A 14,225-nucleotide genomic window follows, 5' to 3' on the forward strand; every position below is an offset into this window, starting at 1 on the left:
ATTAAAGATGAAAGACTTTAGACAGTTTTTCAACTCTCAGTAATGCCATAGTGATCGTTTGATATATGGACCTGCAGCGGAGTTTAGACCCAGACACGGCTAGTGACGTCAGACTGAACAACCGGATTAAAGTCCCCCGTCACAATAAGCGCAGCGTCCCGGTGTTGTGTCTGGTGCTGTGTGAGTGCCTCATGCAGCTCGCATAAGGCGGTGACCGTGTCCGCTTGTGGTGGAATATAAACGGCACTTACAATGACCGATGTAAATTCCCGAGGTAGATAAAAAGGAATTTGTTGCTCTCTACAGAAACAGATGAAAAAAAGCATGTAGTTTTATGTTTTTAAGTGTTATTATAAATCACAGCTATCATCTTTAACAGTCTAGAAGGTAGTGGAAACTGAACATTACATAGCAGCAACGCTAAAATATGCCAAGGGTTCATTTGGTGAAAGCTGTCACAGGCAGTGCTGTGGGCACAGATAAGGTGCTGTCCCCAGCATCTGCTGCACAAACTAGAGATCTAGTTAAAGTACTAGGAGATGATGGAGTGCATTGTTGCGGAGGCCAGGGTGGAAACAGCTGGATTCTCTGTATCATGTGGCATCTCATCTGCTGTGGTGATTTTCTCTTTCTCGAGTGTTGTGAAGGTAAACTTGCACCACTTCATCACACCACTGCTTTGGCTGTGGAGTTATTCAATACCTATGAAGCCTACCAAAAACTAAACTGGCTTGTGCATTCTGTCACAGTCTGGCTGAGGCAGACTGTATGTATTGAGAAGAGTGGACCCAAAATGCAGACACAAAAGGAATGTGGAACAAAACTTGGATTAATAAAAAGCGAGCCGTTTAACGAGGCTGGTAAAAAAGGTACAAACAAAGGGCAAGGCAAACTGAAGTAAAACTAACATTAACCTAAACTGGGAGAACTAAACAAACAACATGAAAAACCTGTAATATGAAACATGGCATGGAGAACATGACGCGAACACAGACGACCAGACAAAGAATGAACAGAAACACAGAGACTAAATACACACAAGGGTGATTATGGGAAGTGGAAACTCATGGGGAAACAGCTGAAACTAGTCTGACATAACGAGACAAAGGAAGCAAAGCTGTCTACATTGACATAGGACACAGACCTTCAAAATAAAACAGGAAACATAATGAAACACAGACCTGACAACATGAACTTAACAAAAGACATGCTGACATGAAACACACGAAGGGCAAGGGAGACTTAACATAGGGGTAGGAAGACACAGGGGGAATCTAATAACTAAGAACTGTAATGACAACCTAGGCATAATAGGAATGAACTTAGAAAACATAAAGGACTTAAACATAAAAATAAACTAAAACTCATAATGCTGGGTTAGAAGATCCAGGATCGTGACACATTCAGCATGCGGAAGAAGGCTACTCCAACCCAACTGTCCTCTCCATTTCCTGATTCCCTGCTCCAACAATCAGAAATACCTGGATAAATGTCTCTTTCAGGATCTCATCCAGGGATCCTGAAAACTATTAAGTATTTATTGCATGCAAAGAAGTTAAAAGTTTAATCATGATTTTCCTCATTCCTACTTAAATTTGAGTAATTTACAGTTTCTAGTTAAAAGGCACAGCGGTTGCTAAATTTTGGACCAATTGCAAATGTGAAAATGTCTCTTGACTTATATATATCTCCATCTTCAGCTAAATAACATAACATCCCTCAGGACAATGTGGAATGTAGCTATTTTGTTGAGTGAATCAGTTTCCCGTCCCCTCCAATATCAACATAATGCAGCACATTCTCATTCAACCACTGAGAGGTTTGGTGCCCGAATCTCCTGAACTGCAACTGATGTAAGTCCAGTCTGCTTATTATCTTGGTCCCCACCATGACTCAGAGAGCCATGTTTGCTGTTTGTCTATACGTACACTTGCACAGAGTTTTTGAAGGAACTGGGCTGGTAGGTTGTTCCAAACATCTTGGAAAAGTAACCACAGATCTTCTGTGGATGTAGGCTTCCTCACATCCTTCTGTCTCTTCATGTAATCCCAGACACCCTGATGCTGAGATCAGGGCTCTGTGGGCGCCATACCTTCACTTCCAGTACTTCTTGTTCTTCTTCATGCTGTAGCTTGTTTTCAAAAGCCTGGATCCTTGATGGGAATGCATGGAAAGGCACCATCAGTGCTGAAATATTTTGGCAGATTTTAAAATGACATATCCCATTTAGATGGCTTTTTGGGGGGTTGCATACTTCAGCAAGACAAAGCTAAACCACAAACTGTATCTATTACAACACCAGGGCTCTGTGGTACAGGACTCCAGGTGCTTAACCCTTGTGTGGTGTTCGTATTTTTGTTACTCAGCCAGTGTTCATGGGTCTGGTGGACCCGCTAGAGTTTTGGCTTTCCAAATTAACACTATCAAACAATTTTATGTTAAATTACTCAACAGATGTTTACTTCATCCCAATTACAAGACATATGAACAGCAAACATGGTTAATTTTTTCCCTTTACCTTTGTTAGATCACATTTATGAATTAATGTGCTTCTCGTTTTTCTTTTATATAAAATGTTATAAATAAATCAGTTATAATCAAGTGGAGTGAGTGGAAAGACACAACACATTTCCACGTGAAAAAATAATTAATTGTTTAATTTTTCTTTTGAAAAAAACTGAACACGGATCTCACAGACCCGAACACCATACAAGGGTTAAATGGTCTGTCTGCTGTCCAGACCTTTCACCAACTGGAAATGTGCCGAAGCACATTACAAAACTAAACATATGACAAAGAAGGCCAAGGGCTGTTGAGCAGTAAGAGTCCAATATCAGATAAGAATGAAACAACATTCGTCAGTTGCCAAAAGAAGAGGGGATGCTGCACAGTGGTAAACATGCCCATATCCCAACTTTTCTCAGATGTGTTTTTAAATTCAAAGTTAGCTAATAATAATAATAATAATAATAATAAAATAACACTCCCACAAAGCGATATGTGAGAACTGATCTTAGGCCTAATTCTTTTAAATGTGCAGTGCTAATGCAGTGAAACAGTCACCCCTTCCCACTATTACAAACACACTTTATATCCATCCAGTGTCCAGATGCACTACACATTATTTTGCTGCAAATTTACAATAACCATGATGTTTGCAGATAGTTTAACAAACAACTGTTAACCTTAAAAAAAACCCATCATTTCACAGCTTTATTGACAAGTTTCCAATCTGTCTCACAAAGGTGACAAGTCATTGTGATTTGATGTGATTTGCCGTACTCACTGAGAAGGACAAGCAGAGAGAAAACCATTGTTAAAGGCTATCAATAGGACAGGAAGACTTTGATCACATCTTTGAGGCACCCAACCGTACAAAAAGGCCGAGTTTCTCCGGAGGAGGAAAGTATTTCACTTTGAAAGCAGCAGACCAACAGAAACAGCAGGTTTGTATTACAATAAGTTTTGACCCGTTTCATGCTGCTGTTTGTTGTCTGTTCAACAGGATGGCTACTCAGGAGGCTTATGAAGTTCTCAGAGGAGGATGTGCGGGTCTGTGAATATCTGTGTGTGTGTGTTTGTGTGTTCAGTGAACTTCTGAACCTTTAGATGCTGTTCATACAATCACTCGACGAAAGCCACCACCGCTGTCACATTTGTACTTGTGTGAACGAGTGGCTGTGTGTGAGAGTTGAAGGGGTTGGATGATATTGACATGAAAACAACCTCACATGAGTGGCTGAGTTACTGATTACAGGTGATGTTCACTTGTAATTTGTTAAAGATAAGACTCCCGTTTTCAGCACAAAGTCCTATGCAAAGGGACAGTCTGCCTTCCACCGCCATCCCTCAGAGGACCACTGCTGGTTGTCAGGTAAGTGCACTTTTTTTTTTTGAGACAAAATAGTTGCGTTGATCTTTTTGGGGCAAACTCTGGAAACAAATCAATGCACTGCAGCTATACACCTTTTAGGATGTTACTACCTGAGACAGTATCTAGACAACGTTAGGGTTTTTTTTCCTGCTCGTAATCTTGTTGTGGCTTTTCAGGTCTTGTGCTATTCCATTTTCTACTGTCCTGGATTTCTCTGAAGCACGGCAGCATCATGAGCGTAGAATCCAAGAAAACACGTGAGGCATGCTGCTCCAAGCTTAAGGTCAGAAACCCTCACTGCTTTAATGACTGGAAATTTAAATGTAAACGTGAATAATAATAATAATGGATTGGATTTATATAGCGCTTTTCAAGGCACCCAAAGCGCTTTACACTGCCACTATTCATTCACTCTCACATTCACACACTGGTGGAGGCAGCTACAGTTGTAGCCACAACAACTGACAGAAGCGAGGCTGCCATATCGCGCCATCGGCCCCTCTGGCCAACACCAGTAGGCGGTAGGGTGATTTTGGTGTGTTTCTTTGCTTGTTTGCATTGTGTTGTTTTCAACAAAAAGTCACCAGCACCCCTTGGGAAAGACTGAAATGTCCCCAAACTGTTTGTGATCATTCACAGTTTGTTCTGTGACCTTCAACTCGAGTCCCTTTTCAATCATTAACGATCTTACTGTCAAACGTAAAGCTGGATGCAAGGCTTGCATTCCTAAAATAAAAATAATAATTGATTCACGGCTTTTTGTCAGAAGTCTTCAGAAGACAAACAAACAAAAAAAAAAACGAAAAACCAAAATGAATGCACGATGCTTTTTTAAGGAACAAATTGCAAAAAATTTTTTTTTAAAATGCCTGATGTAGTAAATATTTTTTACATTTTGCCAGAAGGCTCAATAAACACTCCATTTTCAATTTTCTATCAATTATTTTATGGTCCAAAGGTTTAAGGGGTTCAATTCGGCGACCGTGGCTCAGGGGGTTGGGAAGCACATCTGTCGCCAGTTCAATCCCCAGGCTCTCTGTCCCGGCCACCTACAGGTGTTGGCCAGAGGGGCCGATGGCGCAATATGGCAGCCTCGCTTCTGTCAGTTGTTGTGGCTACAACTGTAGCTGCCTCCACCAGTGTGTGAATGTGAGAGTGAATGAATAGTGGCATTGTAAAGCGCTTTGGGTGCCTTGAAAAGCGCTATATAAATCCAATCCATTATTATTATTAATTCAGTGAGATAGTTAAGAAAAGAATGTGTTCAGTGATTAGCTTTTCATCAAGCAGGATACATTATATTATGCTAAACACTTTTTAAAATGTAGAACACAGTGCACATCTATAGCAAATTGTTTGCTGTCTGTTTAACATTTTACAAGTTATGGGTTTTCTTTTTTAGGGTTTTTTTGTATTGCAACCAAAAAAGAGGCTTTTTGGCTGCAATACAAAGAGAATTGTTTCTAACATTACCTAAACTGGTTGCAAAGCTTGCATACATGTTCTTATATTTGTAAAGAATATACTTGCTCATTACAAGAAAAGATATTTCTTAGAAAGAGGACTAACCAATCTAACTGAAAGGGATTTATCACCAATGGTCTTGGTCTTGATTCGTACTTTGGGTAGGTAGCTAGCGATTGTTAGAAACAATAAACAGAGTTTGTCTAGTGCTTAATGTTTTACCCTGATGGGATCAATAGTGGGATCATCTATTACTCCCAGTGGTGTGTGCTACAACTTTGACAAGATCAGTTCAGGAAAGATGATTAATAAGTGATAAATTAGTGTGGTGGGTTTTTAAAATCTGTTGTAACCACTCTTATTCTGGTATCAGTACACTAATCCCATCAAATGTCACTTAATGTAAATCACTGGTAAAAGCATTTGTGAAGTGCTGTGGGTATGTTTAGTGTGTGAGTTGATTCTATTATGGGAAACACTGTCATTCACCTCCCTATAGGTCACATCAGAAGAAGGGATTACAATTCAATCATCCAGGTCACAACAATCATTTTGACTGTTTAAAGAAATTCTGAGAAACCATTTGGCAGCTCTTTCCAGTAATCCAGTCCAATTAAATCTAGAAAAGCTCAATCTAACTGGTTATGTGTGTTTTCCAGCTCTTCCTGGCCTCCCTGGCATTTGTATATTTTGCCAAAGCCTTTGCTGGAGCTTACATGAAGAGCTCCATCACACAGATTGAAAGACGGTTTGATATCCCAAGCTCCCTGATTGGTGTTATAGATGGCAGCTTCGAAATGGGTATGCGCTTTTTTATACTGAATGCAGCATGTTAGCATTATGGTTTATATCAACTACAGGAATTTATCTAATTTATTGACTACAAAGCACAAATTTCAGGTTATGTTATAAAGATAAGCAGACTGCTGAACTCTCATGCCTGGCAAAGACTGTAGCTGTTCATTGATTCATTCCATAATCATTCTTAGTTATTTTTAATTCTTCTCTACAGGCAACCTGCTCATCATCGCCTTTGTGAGCTACTTTGGTGCCAAGCTCCATCGTCCCAGACTGATTGGAATTGGTTGTCTGATCATGGCTGTGGGATCCTTCCTTGTAGCCCTGCCTCACTTCTTCCAGGGACTGTCAGTACAAAGTTTCCTTCTTCTTCATGAATATAACAATGAACCAATCAAATAATCAGATTACTAAGAGTTATGTTGAGCTCCCAGAGAATAAAGACTGGAAATGTTTGATAAGATTCATAAATGCCCAAAAGCTGTAATCGCATAAAATGGCTAAAAGTGCATGTGTGTTCTATAGCATCCAAGAAATGAAGGAGTATGTGTACTTACATGTTTCACAATTTTCAGATAATACTTTGAATATTTTCCAGGTATAAATATGAGACCAGTGTGTCTCACAAAGCTGCTGTCAACAGCACTGAGACCATCCTGCCCTGTCTGTCCAACCACAGCATGACTGATGCAGATGACACACTTGATGCAGAGACCAAATTAGGTATTTAGCAGCCACATTCCCTGCAATGGATCAGAAGTAAGATCACTCAAGTCTGAAATAGACTGTTTCGGGGTGATTTTAGTCATTTTTCTGTTTTAGATTTTATACACTATTCCGTTCATGATATGCACAATGTAAAGTCAAGTTTCTCCCCCCGCCCCCCAGAGTGTGAAAAGGCTGCTGGTTCACCCATGTGGATCTATGTATTCTTGGGAAACATGCTGCGAGGAATTGGAGAGACTCCCGTCATGCCACTGGGAATTTCCTATCTGGATGACTTCTCCAGAGAAGAGAACACCCCTTTTTATTTGGGTTAGTCATCATTTACGGTTTTGCTGTCTTTCACTGTTTTCATGCATTTTAATACTATCCACTTATATTTATTATTTTATCCATTTTTTCATAACTGCTGTATCATGAACTTTGACATATTACCCTCTGTTTTTTGACATTTCTTTGACCTTGTACTCAATTATCCCTTGGTGTTTCCTCACTGCCTAAAATCCTAAACAGTTCAGAAGGCCGCTGTACTCCTCCATCATGGCCAAATCTCAAACTGCTCAATACTTATCTTCTCTTTTCCGCTCCGTTTGCCAGCCTGCATCCATACAGTAGGAATCTTGGGACCTATGTTTGGCTTCATGCTTGGGTCCTTCCTTTCCAAGATTTATGTGGACACTGGATTTGTGAATTTAGGTATGGTATTACAAAAAGTAATTTTTAATATTGTGTAACAATAATGTTTACCTGCGATGTTAGTAATATCCTGAATGAAGTGTTTAATTAGGCAGAGAAGACTTCTGGTTGACTTGAGCAACACTGAAACTCATTCGTGTCTCAATTTAGCAAAATGTTTTCTTCCATTTGGACTTTCTAACGCAACATGACATTACAAAAGTCAAACCATTTCTTTACTGAGTAATTATGGGTCTACCAGAAGCAAGAGGATTTCACAACACTTCATCCTGTTGACATAGTTGACATAAACTCTTCCTTCACTACTTGGATTAGAGCTATTGACATTCCCTGAGCCAGAGAACTGCCTCCATACTTCTAAAAATGACTAAGCTGTTATGATGAAAGGGCTTAGAAGTCACTTATAAAAGTCCTACACATAAAATGTCTGTAATAACCTGCGGTCTTTGCCTTTCCCCTTCTTCCAGACACCATCACCATCACCTATAAGGACTCCCGCTGGGTGGGAGCCTGGTGGCTGGGCTTCATAGTGACTGGCACAGTGGTTCTACTGTCTAGTATCCCATTTTTTTTCCTTCCAAAGTCTTTACCCAAGCAAGGGCAAGAGCAAGAGGAAATTCAAAGCAAAAGCACAGAGCTTGCAACAAAGACCGAGCAGGAACAATTCCTGCCAGAGGAAACCCAGGAGAAAGTCAAATTTCAGGAAATGGCTAAAGGTAATTCACTGCTCAGTAGAGCATTTATCCTAACAGATCTTTAAGAAAGTCTCGTGAAAATGCATAATTTTGTAGATATAACTGCTAGATTCAAATTCCCATTTAGTATAATTTGAGATTATTATTAAATTTTGATCTCAAAAAATCCATCATGAAAAGCATTAAACATGATAAATAGTACATTCTCACTGGGAAAACGAGGTTTAGTAATGAGGTAATTTATGTCATTACAATCAGGCATGCCTTACAACCCCTATCCTGCTAATAGATAGTTTATACAATATTTTAACACAGCAATAATATTTTTATTTTACTTTATATTTACTTAGTTTTATGTGTCTATAAAAGTATTTTCCTCTTCTCTTTGATGTGCTTTGCACTTCACCAGATTTCATTCCATCTCTGAAGCGACTCTTCAGAAACAGAATCTACTCGCTGATTATCCTTGCCTCCCTCGTGATTGTCAACGGCTTTATTGGCCTGATCACCTTCAAGCCAAAGTACATAGAGCAAGTCTACGGCCAGTCAGCCACCAAAGCCATTTTCCTCATAGGTACGGAGCAAAAACTGGCTTTCATTCACTTTCTGTTTTCTTCACTATGTAGCCCAAGGCAACTGAAACAATGATGTTATTGAAGGGAAGTCTGATTGCGAGTGATAAGGCAGACTGAAAATGCAAGAACTACTCCTTTTCTGTGTGTGTGTGTGTGTGTGTGTGTGTGTGTGTGTGTGTGTGTGTGTGTGTGTGTGTGTGTGTGTGTGTGTGTGTGTGTGAGCTAGAATGTTTGTCAAGTAGCATTTAATTACCAAGTGGCTAACCGGCAGGGTTATTGTTAGAATATGAATTGTTCTATCACCAAACGTTATACGTTGGCTGCTGAACAAAACCATTTAATGCAAACAACTTTTGTGTGTACTCAGTACTCTGCGCATGAATGGACATAAGTAGACCTGCAAAGTCTGCTTATGGTACATTGCTGCAATTTTGACACACTGAAAAGGTTCATGTTTATAACTTTTCTATCCTTCCTTGTAGGTATATTGAACCTGCCAGCGGTAGCTCTGGGTTTCATCACTGGAGGTTTTTTGCTGAAGCGTTTCAAGTTGGGTATTGTTGGAGCAGCCAGGGTGGCAATTAGTGCTTCTTTGGGGTCGTTTTGCCTGCTTGCCGTTCAGATTTTCGTCCAGTGTGAAAATGCAGAGGTGGCTGGTCTCAGCATGTCATATCAGAGGTGAGTGGAATGGACACACAAGCCTATTTGTTAAGCTAGGTTACACTAAATTTTTGGAAGTTAAATAGTTTATTTTAGTCTTATAAACTAAAAATATGCTCATAAATGTCTCCACTGACAGTGTTAATGTGTCTTTACTTGTCTGTCTGTACCAGAGTCCCTCAAGTGTCCTACAACCCACAGACTTTGCTGTCTCAGTGCAATGGACATTGCTTCTGCTCAGTGAAGCACTGGGACCCGGTCTGTGCATACAACGGCATGACTTATGCCTCACCCTGCCTGGCCGGCTGCCAGACCTCCACCGGAATGGGCAAAGAAATGGTGATGATGGTCTAGACAAACAGAGAGCTTAGAACAGATAAAGATTTACTGTGAATAAACTAAAAAACAGCTCAAACTCACCGACAGACCACAATTAAGGCTGATTTTTAACTTTTTCTTCTTGGTTTTTAGGTGTTTCATAACTGCACCTGCATTAATGAGGCAGGACTAGCTGCAAACGCATCTGCAGTGCTGGGCCAGTGTCCCAGGAAGGATGATTGTGACATAAAATTTAAAATCTACATGGCGTTGTCTGTAATTGGGTCCTACATTTCTGCCTGTGGAGGAACGCCAGGATACATTGTTCTGCTCAGGTGCGAGACACAATTTGACTAAAGAACATCTGCTTCTAAGTTTGTGGTTAAGCAGATGTTCAAGCTTTTAGGGGTAACAAAAATCCATTTTTTTTGGAGTCATAGTTTGGCAAACATGTATATACAATATGTACCCAGTGTTGGGAAGGTTACTTTTAAAACATATTCCACTACAGATTACAGAATACATGCCCCAAAATGTACTTGTAATGTATTCCATTATGTTACTCAATGAGAGTAACGTATTCTGAAAACTTGCAGCAATCTTGTATAGAAAACTATTCTGCATGGATATAAAACGGGTCCACGCCGGGCCCGCGCCTCCGAACTGTAGTAAAGGGGCCTCTGGACCTCATTCTTTTGAATAACAACTGAAGAAAAGACCGCTGTGTAATCCATTTATTTCAACAAAGTAACTGTATTCTGAATACCACCTTTTTAAACAGTAACTGTAATGGAATAGAGTGACTCATATTTAGTATTTTAAATATGTAACGCCGGTACATGTATTCCATTACTCCCCAGCACTATATGTACCATATACTGTTTATGGTATCACTGAAACTGGAACCAAAGGAGATCTACTCCTCAAAAGACCTGTTGTTTTAAAATGTATTAGGAAAAAGTTAGCAACTCTCTTTTTAAAAAAGAGAACCACTATGTACACTAAATATGCCTACAATTGCCATAAATTTTGCCAGTTGATGATTTCTTTTTTTTTTTTACTCTTTAAATTATCTGATACGATATTAATTGAATTTCAAGTTCCAATCTGATACCACCTTATTGTGTGTTTTAATGCTCACATGTGTATCTGATATGGTATAATTTGGTCAACAATTCAGGTCTATACAACCAGACTTGAAGTCGCTGGCTTTGGGTATGCAGACACTGATCGTAAGAACTCTGGGTGAGTACTAAAACTAAAACCCAACCCACACATCGAGCCTTTAGGGGTAAAACTGTTTTTTAATCACATGTGATTTGTTTTACAGGTGGCATCCCTCCACCTATATATTTTGGAGCACTGATTGACCGAACCTGTTTGAAGTGGGGTACGAAGCATTGCGGTGGCCGTGGAGCATGCAGACTCTATAATGCTAATGCGTTTAGGTACAATTAAATCTTCATCATTGTGCTTGAATATGTCACTTGTAATGTACCACAGTTTAATTACCTCAATGCAGGGATTTCTAACCAGTGAAGTGACAATCTTTATATTTTATAGAATTTTGTGTACCTAAACTTGTACACAGACAGTTTGACTTGTACAAATATTTTCAGTAATTTGTTACGATGTACTTTACTTTCAGACTTACATACCTAGGAATGATTACTGGACTCTACTTCTTGGCCAACACAGTGTGGGGCTACCTCTACTACAGCATTGTCAAGCGACAGAAGAAAATAGCACTGAAGAATCAGTCCAAAGAAAATGGACAGGAGAGTAATGCAGTGACCAATGGACATGCCAATATCAACATTGCAGACATAGACGACATGGGCACGGAGTGCACTATTTAATGTGTTTTAGGAAGACCACACTATTGTTAAATATAAGTGAATGCCTGAATATTGTGCCGCATCCATACTGGACCAAATATTGGTCATTCTACAGCATCAGTACTTTTCGGAATTAAGCAGTAAACCTTGTTCTTTCGGGTAAAATGTAACAAAGCTCTAAAATGTAACAAAGCTTAATAAAACTAAAATGACACATTTTATACAGTACATCATAGGTGTTAAACTCTGGCCCGCGGGCCAAATTTGGCCCGCAGCCTAATTACATTTGGCCCGCGAAGCCAATACTAAATTATTATTAGAGCTGGCCTACTGGTATTATACAGCTAATATATATATTGTTTAGTATTAAGCTTTGCTTGTTCCATATTCAGTTTTTCAGCAAAACTTGTTTGAGTCCATAAGAAAAGATTCATTCTTAAATCTGGAGGAAGATTTTTTTTTCAGTAAATATTAACGTTAGCCCGCGACCTTGTTCCAGTTTTGAATTTTGGCCCACTGTGTATTTGAGTTTGACACCCCTGCAGTACAAGAACATGCAGTCAAGAAAACAGAGCAGGGACACATGCTTTTCTTAATATCTGTCAGCAACACACCTGAGCAGAAACACACAGTTCATGTATGCTGAGACAAAGTAAGAAGAAAACGTGTCAGATTTTCAAAACAAGCTTGTCTCTGATCCTCTGTTTAAACTCAAGCAGCATTAGGTCAGGTAAAGCTAACAATGTCTTACCCTACAAGCTTATTTTAAAAGTGATTTTGTGGAGTACTAGTTTGATAGACATGTATATACTATATGTACCACATACTGCTTGTGGTAGCATAACCTGGTAATATTTTTTTATTAGTTAATTTCATAAATATACAATATAAAGTTTTGGGGGAATACACTTATGTGCAGTTTTCTAAAAATCAATACCACTCCTTTGTCTATGTGAAGTCTCTTACCTTAGTATAACACAAAGAGTAGAAACATGGAAAAATAGGTAGCTGTCTAAAGGTAACAAACACCTCTAGCATCTCTAAATCTCACATCTGCTCAAGCCATGTAGAATAGAAACTCCAGAAGTCACGGAGAGTTAGCTGTGCTACAGTATTTCCTAACTAGCACCAGTGACTTTGATTTACAACTACGAAGACAAACAGCATATCGCTAACTGTGTCTTAGAGATCCTTGATGTTACAGCTAGCCTTGCTGCAACAGTAATTTTTAGGAAATATTCTAAGTCCGGTTCTTACTAAGTTAGAGAATGGACTTAGCATATTTCCTAAAATGTGAAATTAGTAGAGTAACATATTATTTTATTAAGTCTATAAGTTTATTTGTACTAAGTTACAGTAGATGTGACAGACATTTACATGTTGTCAAATAAACATACAGAATAGGATCTCAGTGTCCACTGAAAATGTGAATTCATTGTTTGAATGTCCCTCCTGAAATATGAATAATTGAGCTGCTTTATATACGTGCTAATCAAACTGATTGTGAAGGCTCATTAGCCATTCAGAGACTGTTCTGCACCAGCTCCAGACGAGCTTATCAGCCATGTTTCCAGTTTAATACCTCACAAACTTTGACACACATTTTTTTAATGCACATGCATTTTGAGCCATGAAGGAGAGGAAGATGAGGGGGCCATTGAAAGTTAGTTGCATTTAACAGCTTGAGGTAACCTTTATTCTGAAAAGGTTGCCTTTCAGACACATATGTTACATCACATTGTAACACACAAATCCAAAGGTCATGAGAGTTCCCAGAATCCTCGACTCAACAGTGTTTGCTTGGAAAAAGTTCGTAATGGTTGAGGCAGTGGACTAAGAGTGAGTGGGATAAATGAGAACGTGGATTTTATTTTGTTTTACTTTCCTACACCATGGTTGTTGTCTGAATGTATTATCAATCACTAGACAAAATTACTAGCAATAATGATGAGTTCTATATAGTGTTGGATATATTTGAGTTTGCCCGTACATGTTGTTTGGAAATCTTTTCAACCTTTTTACAATTTCTTTTTTGTCCTTGAAAAATATCTCTTGCATTAAAGACCAGTTTTGTCCAGATACATTTTGTTCTGCATTTTTTTGAATAACAACTCATTTTATCCTTTCACTCTAAAAGTGACAGAATTCTCTATACACTCACTAAGTTATGAATCAACAAGCTCTACAATATGTTACATTATTTAAAAAAGAGTTGCAATTAATAGTGACAAACTAACAGGTAAATACAATATACAAGACAAAGTAAGAATTTGTACAATTCTTTATGACCACCTTTATTCTTCGACACAGCCTGAACTCTCTTAGCCAAGCTTTCCTGTAATCTCTTCAAGAAGGGTTCTCCAGGTTTGTGAAAGGACATTCAAAGCTCTTCTTTTTATGTTGGCTGCCTTTTGTATAAAAATGTAACAGTTCCACTGTTCCACAGTTCCACTGTTACGTAACAGTTACAAAAACGTAACAGTTCCACTGTTACGTTTTGTTATATATATATTTTTTTTCCTATTTCTTTAGAGCATGACGTTCAGATACTGTTTATCTGTTGGATATGAACTTTAAGGCCTGC

General features: G+C 38.8%; 1 protein-coding gene across 1 annotated transcript; it reads left to right on the top strand.

Annotated features, from left to right (window-relative positions):
* Nucleotides 1–3,631: 3,631 nt before the first annotated feature.
* slco1d1 (solute carrier organic anion transporter family, member 1D1) lies at nucleotides 3,632–11,932 on the top strand. The gene is made up of 15 exons (XM_026147445.1): nucleotides 3,632–3,874; nucleotides 4,051–4,157; nucleotides 5,998–6,139; nucleotides 6,351–6,483; nucleotides 6,735–6,859; nucleotides 7,025–7,171; nucleotides 7,457–7,555; nucleotides 8,023–8,271; nucleotides 8,660–8,824; nucleotides 9,308–9,503; nucleotides 9,659–9,824; nucleotides 9,957–10,138; nucleotides 10,984–11,048; nucleotides 11,134–11,251; nucleotides 11,452–11,932. The coding sequence occupies exons 2-15, from the start codon at nucleotides 4,107–4,109 to the stop codon at nucleotides 11,660–11,662; spliced, it is 2,049 nt and encodes a 682-aa protein (XP_026003230.1). The 5' UTR covers nucleotides 3,632–3,874; nucleotides 4,051–4,106; the 3' UTR covers nucleotides 11,663–11,932.
* The last annotated feature ends 2,293 nt before the right edge of the window (nucleotides 11,933–14,225 follow it).

The sequence above is a fragment of the Astatotilapia calliptera genome, chromosome 17 (assembly GCF_900246225.1).
Source record: "Astatotilapia calliptera chromosome 17, fAstCal1.2, whole genome shotgun sequence".
Lineage (NCBI taxonomy): Eukaryota > Metazoa > Chordata > Actinopteri > Cichliformes > Cichlidae > Astatotilapia > Astatotilapia calliptera.

Coding starts and splice junctions, on each gene's coding strand:
- slco1d1 (XM_026147445.1), top strand. CDS start 4,107: ATGAGCGTAGAATCCAAGAAAACACGTGAGGCATGCTGCTCCAAGCTT. Junction 8,272..8,659: donor ATTTCAGGAAATGGCTAAAG/GTAATTCACTGC, acceptor GCACTTCACCAG/ATTTCATTCCATCTCTGAAG. Junction 11,252..11,451: donor TATAATGCTAATGCGTTTAG/GTACAATTAAAT, acceptor CTTTACTTTCAG/ACTTACATACCTAGGAATGA.